General features: G+C 36.4%; 1 protein-coding gene across 1 annotated transcript in view; it reads left to right on the top strand.

Moving 5' to 3' along the window:
* Positions 1-8,664: 8,664 nt before the first annotated feature.
* The window catches only part of LOC133418933 (transient receptor potential cation channel subfamily M member 4-like), a 42,638-nt gene continuing 34,664 nt past the window's right edge, over positions 8,665-16,638 (top strand). The window contains exons 1-3 of the mRNA XM_061707846.1: positions 8,665-8,893; positions 13,930-13,991; positions 14,082-14,259. Of these exons, the coding sequence (XP_061563830.1) occupies positions 8,831-8,893; positions 13,930-13,991; positions 14,082-14,259 (303 nt within the window). The 5' untranslated portion in view covers positions 8,665-8,830. The remainder of the gene's footprint in view (positions 8,894-13,929; positions 13,992-14,081; positions 14,260-16,638) is intronic.

The following is a 16,638-nucleotide window of genomic DNA, read 5'->3' as shown; positions in this document are numbered from 1 at the left end:
TAGTTAATAGTTAATAGTTAATATTTATTTATTTCGGTCAATCACAAACAAAAATCAACAAACAAGATAACACAGGTTTTTCCCTGGTGAACATTGAGATTATTTGACCGAAAAGGTCTGGGCTTGAAGCATAAAGCTTATTTTGCCCACCTTTTAACTGAATACAAAGTGTATACAAAAAAAACAAAAAAAACAAAGTATCATAAGTCTACACAAAATAATAATAATAGTAATAATAGTAATAATAATAATAATAATAATAATAATAATAATAATAATAATAATAATAATAATAATAATAATAATAACAATAATGATAACAATAATAATAATAATAATAACAAGGATGATGATAATAATAATAGTAATAATAATAATAATAATAGCAATAATAATAATAATAATAATAATAATAATAATAATAATAATAATAATAATAATAATAATAATAATAATAATGATAGCTCTGAAAACAGAAAGTGAAAAGATGGTAAAAAAAACGGCAAAACCAATGTAAGTTGTCATTTTATCTCATGCATGTGTGCATTCTTCTTTGTTTGCTTATTGTGTTTCTATATATGTGTCCATATATCCATCCATCCATCCATCCATCCATCCATCCATCCATCCATCCATCCATCCATCCATCCATCCATCCATCCATCTTCCTGATCAGGCGACGAGTCCATCACAAAAAGACTTCATTCACTGCATGGTAGAAACAGTGCAGCTTACATTTGTAAAAGTTGAAAGTTGAAATTTTACATAAACATTTAACTTATGCTGGAACCTACAACTGATGCAGACCAACATCACCTGGGAAGGGCAGAGAAATGGCATTAAACATTCTGCTCAAATTCCTGAAAATGAAAGATCCCGTTTACAGTTTTACTAACATGGTTTTATCACTGATACTCATTTCACTTGGGAGCTGACAAAGACATTGACACAACTGTGGCAAATACGTATCACCAGATGAAATCTACGATGACATGTGAGTGAAATACATGCTTTCCTGGCAGGATGCGCTCTCTGGTGCCCGGTTTGTAGAGGAAACGGACCCAGGGGGAACTGAAGTGGACGGCTTCTGGCTTAAAAACAACAGGATGCACACTACGTCAGAGATAGTGAGAGAAATGTCAGAGGAGTACTCGCAGGGAGCCCTCCAGGCAGTAAATCTATATTCCTTAAAGATGGATTAGGTGATGCATACCAATAAGTCAGAGCTAAAAGACACAGATGACCCTGGTGAACTTCTCCTACTGGAAGACAACAGCTGTAACTGATGCAATCCTGCACTGTATGCTTTCATCCTCACTCAGACCAACACCCTCGGAGAACTAGGACACAATATACAGCATGAAGTCCAAACAATTGACCTCGACATACAGAAGCTTTGGAGGGTCAAACTACTTCAGTGAAGAAACGTTTGGAGCAGTTAGTAGACCTACCTGTTTTTGTATAACACGTAAAATACCCAACATTCAAAGGTCTGGACGCATCTTCTTTTTCAACATGAATGGGCGCATTTTACTTTACAAGAGGATTTTATTGCTTTTGTTCACATCCTCACTATCTGTAAATGATAGATTCCATAGTATTGTGTCTTGTGAATATATATATATATATATATATATATATATATATATATATATATATATATATATATATATATATATATATATATATATATATATATATATATATATATATATATATATATATATATATATATATATATATATACATATATATATATATGGAATGTGGGAGGCAGGGAGTCAAACCAGCAACCTTCTTGCTGTGACCACTGTACTGTATGATGCATGAAGACAAAAGTCATAAAAACTCTAACTCATAAAACTATAAAACTACTTTAAATACACTTCCCTGGTTGTACAATTAAGATTGTAAGATTATATTGTAATAACAGGACTTGTAATTGAGTGCTTTTTTTTTTAAACATCTTTTTATTGAAGGCAAGGTATAAGAGAACAGTTATATATAAAGATAATATTTTTGCTTTTTTTTTTTTTTTTTAATTTTAACAGAACATACATACAAACCCCCACCTGCCCGACCCGTCCCACCCCCCCACCCTACAACATCCGGTGCATCTCAGTCTAAGAAAACAAAATAAGTAAAGAAATGAATGGGTAAAAGTTATGATATTGGTACTTAAAGATATCTTGCAAGAGGTATGAATAATAAAACAAAGAGAAAAATGAAAAGAAAGTGGAGGTAGCTAATTTAAAATAAAAAACGTAAGAATAAGTAAATGAATGATGAGGCCACATTTGCTGTGCAACATCATGCATCATCCCTCAGGACCTAGTAAACATGGATTCATGTATTGTCAGGGAGGGTTTTAAGTTTGTTAATGAAAGATATTACTGGGTTCCAGGTGGAATAGAAAAGGTCTTTCGACCCTCAAAGTGTGTACTTGATCTTTTCAAGACTTAGATGAAGCATAACGTCACTCATCCATGAGGAGGTGCTGGGTGGTTTGGGGGATTTCCAGTGCAACAGAATTCTCCTACGGGCAAGTAGAGTTGTAAATGCGATGATGTTCTTATGCCTATTGGCAATCCGCTCTTCAGTTGGCATTATACCAAAGATGGCAGAGTAGGCGTTAGGTTGCAAATTTAGGGCTAGTGCCTGTGAGAGAGTCCTGAAGATAGCTGACCAGTAGTCTGAGAGGGAAGAACATGACCAGAACATATGTGTTAATGTTGCCGAGGCAGCATGACATCTGCTGCAATTCTCGTCCACCTCACCTAAATTCTGGCCAACCTAGATTTGGAGAGGTGGGTGCGGTGTAAGACTTTGAATTGAATTATTCCTAGCCTAGCACATGAAGTAGTTCCATTAACTCTCTTCAGAGCTTCAGTCCAGTAATTGAGTGCTTTTACTGTAAAGTTCAAGTATTTGAATGATAATCTGAAAACTCCAGAAAGTGTTACAGTCATTATCATACATTAATAATTGGTGACTTATTTCAAGCTGTTGAGTGCAGACTGTATGAATTTTTGCTTTCTAAACATCATCTGGGTTTTAAAAACGTAACATTTGGGCAATGGTAGATGGATTTGTTCAAGGCCAGGTGTCAACAGTTCAACAGGGACTGCTGTACCGAGAGGATGTGCTGCCTTTCACGTTGTCCCCTCATGTTATCCAGTCACCACTGGGTGGAATAGGTGCTGGATCATAAGTGAATAACCATTTGAGTGCTTATGCTCTCTTATGCACGCGCGACAGTGGTGACTCAGTGTATCAGTCCGGCATTGCAAACGGCTCAGATGTTACTCACAGGAAAGGTGAATAATAGAGACGAGGGGTTAAATTAGAGCAGGGGTGAAAAAATAGTGTGAGAACTATAAAAAAAACGATCCCAGTATCCTGTGGATTTATGGTATCACAAAAAGATTTGAATTTTCTCAATTTCCTGTAGACATAATTGTGTTTGTGAACCAAACATGAAATTCTTGCACCTATGGCCATTTGTATAGGAGTCATAACGGCTGTAAACAACCCTGGCTGCTTCAGTTTGGTGAGAATTTATGTAATCTGAGATATATTTTCATGTTGAGGACAGCTGCAAAGATCAAGGAGCTGCTTTTCAAAGTCCGTCTGCCGGGAGGTGGATGTGAGTGAAGGACATTTCAAGAAAAACACGTTGACGGCAAAAGTGACTCAAGGGAAAAAGGCACAGGAAAAATGCAGCGATAAAGAAAAGCTTGGAGGAGAATTGGGGTTATTTTGGGCTCGGCGGGCTTCCTGCAGGTGATGGAAATGAATGAAGGATTTCTGGAACAATTGCTCAGCAGCAAGTGAGGCGAGGGAGGAGAGGGATGGAGGAGGATGTGTATGCAGGGGTGGGGGGGTGGGGGGTGAGCTGGAGCAAAGAGCGAACATAAGAATTAATGTAAACATCACAGAAGGTGCAAGGTCACTGAAAGTATACGAACAAAGTTTTTCTCGGATGCTGTTGTTTCATGGCTTGTTTATGTCAACTCCACAGCTTCTGTAAATAGAGGATAAAACTGCCAACGTAACTCATTAATTACAAGTGTGGAGGTTGGTCTGAGTAGCTCCAAAATGACAACACGCACGGGAGACCCCCTCCCCCTCCCCCTCGCCATCTTCTCGTGCTATAAAGGACCAGAAGCTGGACAGGGATGACAGACTTGGTGACACAACCATCAACAACACACCTCGAATGGTTTCTTCAACAAACCACAAGTTTCTGCAACTCCTCTGCGGTAAGTGTCAACCCAGTTTTGAGTTAACGTGAACTTAACATGCTTTTGTTATGTGCGTAGAGTTGTCAGTGTTTTTAATTAGATGTATCAAAACTGTATTTTTTTCTTTTCAGCCAAAGGAAAGTGCGGTATGGAGATAGCTTTTCTGCTGGTGCTGACCGTGTCTTTGATTGTCGCCTCCCCACTGAGACAAACCAAGAGGTTAGTTTACCTTTTTTATTATTATGATGTGTTTGTTGTGTGTATGCAGGGGAGTGGAGTCTGTGTGAGGGGTGGGGGTTAGGGCCCTGTTTTTACTTTTTAAAATTGTACAGTTTTTAAACATGTAAAGCCTTTGTGCTACATTTTCAAATAAAAATGCTTCATAAATAAAGTTTGATTGATAGTGTAAGAAAATACACTCACAGCAGCCACAGTGATGTATTAGTAATCACTCTATGGGAGATAGAAATATACTAGACCAGGGGTCCGCTCTTTAGCGCCACCCTATTGGCTCCTGGAGCTTTTTCAAAAATGTTTCACCTTTTTTTCCTTTTTTCCCCTTTTTCTTCTTTTCTTTCTGTCTTTATTTTCTCTTTTTTTTCTCTTTTTTTCCTTTTTTTCTTTCTTTTCTTGTTTTTTTGCTTTTTTCTTCTTTCTTTCCTTTTTTTCCTCTTTTTTTCTTCCTTTTTTCCTTTCCTTTTTAATCTCGACATTTCGATTTTTATCTCGACATTTCGGCTTTTTTCTCGACATTTCGACTTTTTTCTCAACATTTCGACTTTTCTCAACATTTGAACTTTTTTCTCGAGATTGTACTTCAACATTAATCTCCACATTTTGACTTTTTTTTCGACATTTCTCCTTTCACCATTTGTCTTCATTCTAAGGTTTATACAAGACCTTTCATTTTTTGCGGCTCCAGACATATTCGTTTTTTGTGTTTTTGGTCCAATATGGCTCTTTCAACATTTTGGGTTGCCGACCCCTGTACTAGACATACATTCAGGGCTCAAACATGATGTAATAGTGTTTAGAAAACATGTTTTCTTTCAGAATTACATCATACTAAAGTACCTGCATCTTACAGTATTCTGTTGTGCTCACAGGTCTGAAGAAGACGTCGTCCTCTCGGAGACAGCTGCCAAGGCTGAGGGTGTTGAAAGGCCAGAAGAAGAGCAGGAACAACATGCTTCACTACTGAAGATCATCCCATTTCAGTCAGAAGGCCGGCATCTGGATCTGGATGCTCTGAAACACAGGTACAGAATTTCAGAAATACCGCAGGTGACTGTAAAACAGAGAAATGGAAACACGGCAGCCTTCTGGCATTATTTAGCAAATCTCACTGTCTAGAGTAAGCCATTGAAGTTGTTATTTATTTTTTTTATATCATTTATTTTTATTTGTTATAGAGGGACAATGATTTATTTATTTATTTAGATTTATTTATTTGCACAGTTAAACATTATGCAAATAAAATTACCAACTTTACAAATTAAAGTGCAGGAAGAGGCGAAAACTCAAAAGAGCTTATCAGGTGCCTCCACCTATAGTTAACATAAAATGTAATATCATACTTATAAAAACAAATATCATACTTATAAAAACAATGTACATTAATACATTTAAAAAAATGTAAATGCACCCAATTGTAACCAAAAGGCTAATTTCCATTGGCAGTCCCCCTGTCAGAAGGAACACAAGGCGGAGTAGTAAAGGAAAAAAAAATGACAGTAAAAACAAAGACATATCATACATACAATATTTAGAAAGCAACATTACACATAACTCCTCCTCCCCTCCACACACACACACACACACACACACACACACACACACACACACACACACACACACACACACACACACACACACACACACACACACACACACACACACACACACACACACACACACACACACACACACACACAATGAACTAAACACTAAACTGTAAGCCATAATCAGCAATATTAAAATAATAAAAGGCTTTCAATATTTCAGTTGATTTGTAATGAATCCAGAATGTATGACATTTTTGTTTTTTTTAATTGCATTACAGAAAATAAAGAACTTTATCACAATATTCTCATTTTCTGAGACAGTCCTGTAGACCCTGCACTACAGGTAAATCAGGGACTAGAGTCGACAAATTTGGCTGTCGATTAGCCATTTCTTACATTTTTTTTTAAATGAGCTGTATGAGATGGACTCTCTTATGTAGAGACAGTAGACCACAAACATAACAACCTGACAATAAATATACATACCGGAAAATAATGTGCAATATCATTCTCTGCAACGTGCAATCAATAACATCTGTAAATATCCATCTGTTATTTTTTATTTTTTATATACTAGTATTTCTTATTATTTATTTTTTCTTCTCCTTATTATTATTATTATTATTATTATTATTATTATTATTATTATTGTTATTATTATTATTGTATATACCAGTCTACAGTTTATAGTGTGTTATTATTACTGTGTGTTCTATTGATGCCTCTTGTTTTTTGCACTATCCCCCGTTTGCTGCTGTAATCTGCAAATTTCCCCTCTGTGGGAGTATTAAAGGATTTCTTATCTCATCTTATCTTATGTTTTGAGGGATTGTATTCCACTCATTAGCTGCCCTGTAGGTAAAAACTGATTGACCAAATACAGTTTTCCTGAATGGAATTTAATTGTTTTTTTTTCTCCCCATTTTCGTTCTTTCTTTTTTCTAATATCAACAGCTATAAGCTATTCTAAACGTCTAATGGTTTCATATTAAACGTTTGACCTCTTGTCTCCTCTTTACAGCAGGGCACTAAAGCTGCGGCCACGGCGTGCACCGCAGCGCGGCTGCAAGCTCGGGACATGCCAGCTCCACAACCTGGCCAGCACCTTGTACCACATCAGCAAGACAAGTGGGAAAGAGGAGTCCAAGAATGCTCACGACCCCCAAGGATATGGCAGATAGTATGGAGGAATTATGACACAAGGACTAAACAAGTGTCTCCATTTATGTACTACCAAATATCTCTATATACATGGTCTAACACTGGTACTTATGGCTTTATGCTCATCAAGCACATCGAATGTGGATGTTGAATACTCTGTAATATCTCTTTTTAAAATATAAAATGGTAATTATTTAAATTGTTGTACAATAAATATTTAATTTAAAGATGTTTATGGATTTATAGTGTATGTAACCTGATCAGACAGCACTGAAGGAATATAAATGAAGTACCTCAGAAGGGTGAAGCCTGATATGTCCTCCACGACTCATTGGCTTGGAATTGTGTAAATTTGTTGCTATTTTTAGCAGGAACGCTCAGTTCAGTTCAAGGAGTATTTACTCACTAGTTTGGCAGTGATTGTGAAAAGCCTCGGGATTTACCTCACATGTTCTTCTGGAAATCATGGCATGACTGCGTGATATTTTTAGGACATAATTACAGCTCCAGCTCCAGTCTGTGTGCAGACACTTGTCTGTCTGTTATGTGGGTGCCAAAATGTGTGTGACCCGTGACTGAGATTGTGATGCGTTTCCTTCCAACTTCAATCAGTCAATGAGAAACCTGGAGTCGACAATTTCTCTCCGCACAAATTCAGCTCACATTGCAGCAGTGGCGTCAATTCAGTGGAAGCTAAGGTATGGCAAGGTTACGAGTCACAGAACTTAACTAGAGTATCAATCAACACGTCCAGCAAATACTCATCACAGAAGTCTATGGAGCTGATCTGTGTGGTCAAGAAAATTTGAACTTTTTCAAATGCAGTCTCGCTCACTGCAAAAACTCAAAATCTTACCAGGAATATTTGTCTTATTTCTAGTTAAAATGTCTAATTTTAAGTCAAAAAATCTCATTACACTTAAAACAAGATTCACCACCAGAAAAATAACTTGTTATTTGACCATTTTCACCTGTTTCAAGTACATTTTCACTTGAAATAAGTAGAAAAATCTGCCAGTGGGACAAGATTTATCTTCTCATTACAAGCAAAAAAATGTTGTTCCACTGGCAGATTTTTCCACTTATTTTAAGTGAAAATCTACTTGAAACAGGTGAAAATGTTGTTTTTTTGAGTCTTGTCTTAAATGTAATGAGATTTTTTTTTTTACTAAAAATTAGACATTTTAACTAGAAATAAGACAAATATTCTTGTTAAGATTTTGAGTTTTTTTGAAGTGTATAATAACTAGTGAAATCGATCATGTTGTTCTGATTTGCATTTGTAGTTATTCTATATGTATTAAGTAATAGAATAATCAATACAAATGGACACAGAGTAATTCCATAAATGTATTTTTAATTTGCCATTTTAACTAGAAATAATTTTTGGTTTCGACCGACTCCTCCTACTTTCATGATGTGTACACTTAACAATTCGCCTGCCTCTTGAGGCCACACCCTCACCTGTGTGCGTGTCCGGACTACACCTGGATCCTCCTGCCGGCTGCAAGAAGGCGGCGAGAATTGTTTGTGGTTTCTTTTCTTTTTTTTTTTTTAAACCGGAAAATGGCCAGAGAGACATCCCAACCTCGGGTGTTTTCCGCCTAAATCTCCTCACTGGCACCGACAGAAAAACTGAAAATGAAAGATTCAGGAGAGGCGACAGGCGCTGCAGAGAAAATCAGTAAATCTGAGAAGGACCAGGTGGGTTGTCTTTAAGAAGAAAAAAAATCTATTGTGATGTCTTTAAAACGGAAATATGTCACATTGTGGAGTTTTTCTTAAGAGCTGCGGCTTGCAGTCTTTCCATGTTTACTTTGATGTCACCTTTGTCTGTTTTGGATATCAAACGGAGGCACTTATTTCTTCTTTTTCACTAAAACTGGACAGAAGTGTCAGTAAACACACCACGGATCGCTGCTGATGTCCGAGTTTTGTATTCTCCGAGCAACAACCAGCGGAAGTTAGGCATAATTAGTGTAAAACGTGTTTTTTCTAACACAACATCTTCCTAAAATCCCACATTTAACACTTAAATGTAGTTGCAAAAGCTGCATGAAGCTATGTGATGCCTCAAGGGCTGAGTATACTTCTGCGTCACACACACGCAGAGCACACGGCGCACCCGTGGTGCCGTCACGAATCGTTCTGACTTCTCCGTCTCTCCGTTTGGTCGCGGTGCAGTACCCCCCGCGGCCACTAGTTAGCGATCTTTTTCTGAATGGTTTATCCGACTTTTTCCGGTCACAGTAAATCAAAGAAATAAGGACAACTATTGTGCAAAAAACAAAAACAAAAAAAATCACATATAAACCAAGAAAAAAGCCCTGGAAGTTCACTACTGATTCAAACCGGAAACCGGAAATGCTTCGCTTTCAAACGAACCAATCACAGCCCTCTCGGTCTGCGTGTGGTCTGCGTCTCCTCGACGCGTAGTTACAATTTTCGGGAGGTGCACGTCACTGACGGCGCATGTGACGGCGTGTCCTCTGCGTGTCCAAAAACCACACGCCGTAGACACGGCGTCGTTTTGACGCAGAAGTATAATTCAGCCTTCACAGTCAGCTTTCCGTCACCACATAATGTAACGCAAGTCGCGGTTTTCAGCTGCTGGTTTAGGCTGCGTCCCATTCGTCTCACCAGAGCCAGATGAAGGACTGTTGTCAATTATCTGTATCGTGCCAGTCTCTGGTTCAGCTAAATGGAACTCAGCCATTATATTTTGCATACCATTCAAACGTTCAGTTACATTACTTTTATAAAACAAATATGGCTAAAGTGAGGTGAAATTTACCGAGTGTACCAGGGGCGAAAATCCCGGGGGGGACAGGGGGGACAAGTCCCCCCCATTAGTAAAGCTGTCCCCCCCCTAGAATAATTTGAGACAGAATTAATAATTTTGGAACAATGCAGTAGTATTTAGTAGTGATGCACCAAAATGAAAATAATAATAAACAGTAAAATCTCATTACACTTAAAACAAGACTCATCACTGGAAAAAAATAACAATTTTCACCTGTTTTAAGTAAATTTTCACTTGAAATAAGTAGAAAAATCTGCCAGTGGAACAAGATTTATCTTCTTATTACAAGCAAAAAAATCTTGTTCCACTGGCAGATTTTTCTACTTATTTTAAGTGAAAATCTACTTGAAACAGGTGAAAATTGTTGTTTTTTCCAGTGATGAGTCTTGTTTTAAGTGTAATGAGATTTTTTTAAACTAAAAATGAGACATTTTAACTAGAAATAAGACAAATATTCTTGTTAAGATTTTGGGTTTTTGCAGTGTAGCCTATTATGTCAGATGTGCTGTATTATTGCCACCTTCCACCTAATACCATTGTTTTGTATTACTCTAAGAAAGGTCTTCTGCCTGTTTGCGAGATAGAGTTGAAAATGTCAAAATGCTGTATTAAAGGAAGGCTAAAACTTGTATTCCTTGTCCCCCCCTGGATTTATTCTCTAAAATTTTACTGTTTATTGTCCCCCCCCCAACTATGAAACGGGATTTTTGCCCCTGAGTGTAACATTTTCCACAATGCCTGTGTAATGTATAATGTAGTGTTTAGACTCAATGACAGACTCTGTCATCTCATCCCCATTTAGGCTCCCACTCATGAACACACCACAAGGGGAAAACAACTTTTAAAGGGAAAGAAAAGGAAACTGAAATGTACAAGTTTCAGTGTAACCTGCAAAGGTCCAAAAATTTGGAATGAGATTGATAGTGTTATAAAAGAGTCTGGATCTCTCTCAATTAAAAAAAAAAAGACTAAAACAAAAATTGTTATTAAATTATGTCTCTTATTAACATTTTTATGTACCAATACCTGATGTATTATTTTTATAAGAATATATTTGTATCTAGGAAATCTGAGGAGGTTTCAGGGTTTTATTGTGTGTTTTTTCTTATTTAGGTTAGGTTATTATACTGTATGTATATGTATTATATGTGTAATTTGTAGTAGTTTTGCTGTGTGACTGGGCCCCTATTCATAAGCTACAGTAGCTTCTGGGGAGTCCCATTTTACAAACCTCAATTGATTATTATCTGTAATTGTGTTTTTTAATTATTTGTAAATAAACTCTAAACTTAAACTTAAAACTTAAAATGCCCACTTACAAGTAAACAAATATTTGTGTGTAAAAAAAAAAAAAGATCAGGAGCAAAAACCTACTGAAAGTATGGGAAATACAAGGTTTCTCTCTGACTGATGCGTATAAAAACTAAAGCATCAGTTTGTCTGGACCTCGTGTTTGTAGCTGCCTGAGCTTGTTTACATGACCAAACAGCTTTTAAACATCCGTAAATCCTCAGGGTAAGGTGAGATGCGTAAATGGGTTACTTTTAAATCGTTAACATTGCAATAAAACAACAACAAACAAACAAAAAGAAAACTTCACTAACTCTTTACAGGGAAAATAATCATATTTGGTAACTTCACTAGGCCTTCATAGGCCTATTATGAAAATAAAAACAAATAAAAAGAGTTTATAAGTTATTACTCGCTATTACTCTCCTATAACCCTCTATGCATTTTATTTTATTGACAGCCTTGTAAAGGGTGAAAATACCAGATACTCAACTAAATGAATCAGCATTTAAAGAACTGTAGTAGACTACAGAGAAACAGTATGCTAACAAAAATAAATTATAAACTGGTCCTGCTTCGGGAGTCCCCATCACCCCACGACTGACCCAAGTTGTGGAAAATTTGAAGTCTCAAATGTATTTAATGAATAGATGGTGCTGTTTAAATGTTAGATTTCGCAGATAATCGATGTTAATTCTGTACAAACATGAAATTTTAAAAAGCCCAACAACTGCAGAAATGCTTCCAAGAATACCTTTACTTGGGGTAAAGGCCGCAATTCACTGAAAACGGGACAAAACAACCCACAGATGGAGAATCACTGCTCTAACATACATACATTGTCTTGATACAGTAAATGTATTAGAAAAATAAAATTACTTTGATTAATTCAAAATTAAACTGAAATTATTACTTATTATAAAAATAGGCACAATCACAACATCTTGAGCTTCAAAAGTTTTCTACCTTTTTGTCTTTTAAAACATGCCATAACATTTTCAGTGCTAATACAATACATTTTGTGTTACAGTAATTACGTTTTCACTTTAGGAATTACAAAAACGGCACAGGTCTACTGTTTGTTCTCAGCTCCACATAAGCAGTATGTTGATTCATAATTATTAGATGTTATTATTGATCAAAGAAACTGCTGTGTGGCATTCATTCGAAATGTTCTTTCACTACAAATAAGAGTAAAATCCCTGTTATCAGGGTTATTTATTTCGATATAAAGAACATATTCAGCCTCCAGAATTAGTCAGATCAAATTACTCTGATAAAAAATACAAAGTAGTTTGCCCTAGATGTCTGCTGAGTGATGTAGGACAGTGTCTCCCAACCTGGGGTCCGGGCCCCCCCTGGGGGGGCGCCTGGGATCTCATGGAAAACTTTGTCTGCTTTGAAATTATGCAGTTTTAAAAATTATATTTGCGCATGTTGAATAAATAAAAAATCACAGTAACACACCTAATGGAGTACTGTAATCCAAGTCTGTGTAAACCCACGTAGTATTTTAAAATGACCAAAATATATTTAAAGTTATTTAGAAGGATAAAAACGTAATAACTTATTATATTATTATATATTATTATATTATTATTCAACATTTAATCATACTACTACTCCGACAGGTTTTTGAAGGAAAAATGTAAAAAAAATGTGCTCTCATATTAAAAGAGACATTTTTCAGAAATTATTTTATGTCCTTGCAATTATTTTCTGTGCGTATTTTATTCATTGGTGACACAAAATTAAGGCGAGAAAGAAAAAGTCATATGTATACAAGGTAGGGCTGTGCTATTAATCGATTTTAAATCTAAATCGGATTTATTAATCACAATCGATGTTAAAAAAGGAAAATCGGAAAATCGATTTTCCTTTTTTGCAGCTGGCTGCATTACAGACAGAGCCCGTCTAGTCATCTTTGTTTGGTCAAGAAAATAGTAAATGTTGTCACTTTACTAAACTTAAGGAGGATTTACAGTATCTTTCAATTGTACTTCATTCCCAATAGGGAAATTTGTTTGCTATTTTTTCTTTAAAAATAAAGATAAAATATTTGAAACAATTTATTCCATTGTCTTTTGTAGTTTCACCAAAAAAATCGAAATCGAAAATCGCGTTTTCAGAGAAAAATATCGGGATTTTATTTTTGTCCAAAATCGCCCAGCCCTAATACAAGGTAAACCAAAGAGAAATGTATCACAAAAACATAATTAATGTTTATTTTTTCAATTAAAGATTTGTAACGAATCACTTTACTCTTTTGGTGCCAGTACGTACGGGTCGGGGGGCCCGGCTGGTCTTAGACACAAGTAGGGGGGGAACAAGGAAAAAAGGTTGGGAACCACTGATGTAGGAGATATGAGAGTCTAGTTCCAGGCCCGGTGGGGGGTGCTCCTTTCTGTGACGTGTAGGTATGCAGTGAAGATTTATGTCAATCCTAAATATACGCATACTTAGACAGATGAGCTGAAATGACAGGACCCCGTCAGAAGTTACAGTCAGGTGTTTAGGAACAACAAACCTGAACAGCTGAGTCAGTATTTCTCATCACTGCAGCATTTTCTACACCTCGTAGTCACAGACACAGACAAATCAGCCTTCGTATTAATTTTGCTTCTTAAACTCCTGCGTATATTTTCAGAGTTGGATCCCCAAGATCATCAAGAAAAGAGTGTGCACCACGTTTGTGGAGGATTCCTTCAGGTAACATGAGCTTTGCTTCAGGACTCTGTGATAAAGTGGTGTGTTTTTCAGAAGAGGATCAGACTCTGACTCTCTGTTGTCTCTGTTTAGTAATGGCAGACTGTGTCAGTGTGGGGGAAGCAGAGATGCCCATACCTCCGTGGCTCTCGGGGACTATTTCAGCACGGCCATTGTGAACCACTGGGACAGCGCGCAGCACTCGTCTGAATACCCGACGGATGCCTTTGGAGAGCTGCAGTTCGCAGGAGCCAGCAAGAGGCATAGCTATGTGGGTGTCTGGACCTCATCAGTGCTCCCAGAACGGGCCATTACCTCATTTAGTTTTATAGCCTCAGACATTGTGATGATGTTTTAAAAGTAAATGTTTCCAAAAGTGACCTAAATATGAAGTGATTACAGTAAGAGCTGACTGCAGTAGTGAGTTCTTCTGATTTTAGCCATTTTTTGACTTGTGTTGCAACTGACTTAACAGAAGCTGTTGCGGCTTCTCTATCCAAACTTTTGTGAGCCGCTACTGAGCGGGTCAACACAGTCAAAAACAAAAGACAGACGCGGATCCAGCGTCACCTCCAAGTTAATGCAATTTAATAATAATTCAGCAGATTATACTGTTGCAAAAGTATCCATCAAAAGACAAAAAAATTATCTTAATTTATTTTCTGCGATCTGCCCTTTGCGGTCAAAAAACTGTCCCGCTTCCCACTCTCACACTTACGGAAGAGTATTAGGGCCACTTAAAAAAAATAAAAAGAATTCTGAGAAAAAAGTCAGAATTCTGACTTTAATCTCAGAATTCTGAGAAAAAAGTCAGAATTCTGGGCCACTTAAAAAAAAAAAAAAAAAAAGAATTCTGAGAAAAAAGTCAGAATTCTGACTTTAATCTCAGAATTCTGAGAAAAAAGTCAGAATTCTGAGAAAAAAGTCAGAATTCTGACTTTAAACTCAGAATTCTGAGAAAAAAGTCAGAATTCTGAGAAAAAAGTCAGAATTCTGACTTTAATCTCAGAATTCTGAGAAAAAAGTCAGAATTCTGAGAAAAAAGTTAGAATTCTGAGAAAAAAGTCAGAATTCTGACTTTAATCTCAGAATTCTGAGAAAAAAGTCAGAATTCTGGGCCACTTAAAAAAAAATAAAAAGAATTCTGAGAAAAAAGTCAGAATTCTGAGAAAAAAGTCAGAATTCTGAGAAAAAAGTCAGAATTCTGACTTTAAACTCAGAATTCTGAGAAAAAAGTTAGAATACTGAGAAAAAAGAGATTAAAGTCAGAATTCTGACTTCTTTCTCAGAATTCTTTTTATTTTTTTCAAGTGGCCCTAATACTCTTCCGTACACACTCTTCCCTGCAGCTGCAGATGTCGTTAATCACTCATTAAATCACTGCAGACGCTCTGACACAAGAAAGGAGGGGTGCGAAGACAAGGCAACAAACTAACAAAAAATGATTCCTTCTGAACTTATCTGTCTATAATATATACAACACAAACAACACCATGCCCCCACAAACCAATTCATATACACCTTCTTTCAAATAAAGGATCAAGTAAATAAAGTATAATTAGACTAACCAAGATTAATTTTGGCCTCAACAGAAGCAATCAACTTAATGTGAGATCACTATATACATTTAGAAACTCCTTTCCCTTTTTGTTAATTGCAATAGAGTGAATGATTGGTGAGGGGTTTGACTTTATATTTCTGTCAATCTGACCCTAAAACTAAATTTGTAGCTAAAGTTGTAGCTCCATTTGGGTCTCTGTGGTGTATTTTGCACCAGTAAACCCTGATCTAGCTCAGTTGACCAGATGGCTGTAGCTACCTATGCCAGGTAACAATATGATATCTCACCAGTGCCACATAGCGTCTCTAGTTCGTAAAAGCACTAGGGCTGTTCAATTAATCGATTTTAAATCGTAATCGCGATTATGTAATTAGAACGATGTTAAAAGTGAAAATCGTAAAATCGATTTTTCACTTTTTTTTTTTTTTTTTTTTTTACCTTGTCTGCACACATATTAATGATTGATGGAAATACCTCTCAATACCTGCGACAAGTGCCCCATCGGAGAGGCTCTTTAGTGTAGGAGGGGGCGTTGGAACATGCGTTGGAACACGAGCCGGTAGACCGGCTCGTGTTCCTTGCAAAAACCTTGCAAATGTGAACAGCAAATGTAATGACTGACATTACACACCTCTACCTTCTTCATGGGTTGCATTATTATTTAGCATGCAAAGACCCAGTTTAGTTTAATTAGAAAATGTCTTGTTTTATTTAATTGGAAATATAACTTACTGTATGTTTGCAAGTGCTGATTTGCTGATTTTTTTTTTTCAGAGATAAAACTTTATATTTTATTATATTTTTTTAAAACTTTTTTTCAACTTATTTTACAGAGTTTTGCACTTTATTCATTTATTTTTGGTTTAATAAGAGCAAAGTTTGCACTTAAAGCCCAATGGGGCAAATGTTCAATAAAAAAACAGCATATTTGAAATAATTTCTTTGCCTTTTGTCAATTCACAAAATAATCGTAATCGAAAATCGGATTTTGAGAGAAAAAAATCGAGATTTTATTTTTGGGCAAAATCAGCCCTAAAAAGCACCGAAGAGTACAAGTCAGTTGAGAAAGGACAGTAATAGAGGACATCC

Source organism: Cololabis saira, chromosome 19, assembly GCF_033807715.1.
Source record: "Cololabis saira isolate AMF1-May2022 chromosome 19, fColSai1.1, whole genome shotgun sequence".
Classification (NCBI taxonomy): Eukaryota; Metazoa; Chordata; class Actinopteri; order Beloniformes; family Belonidae; genus Cololabis; species Cololabis saira.
Note: the sequence above shows the minus strand (reverse complement) of the source record. Positions and strands in the feature narration are given on the sequence as shown.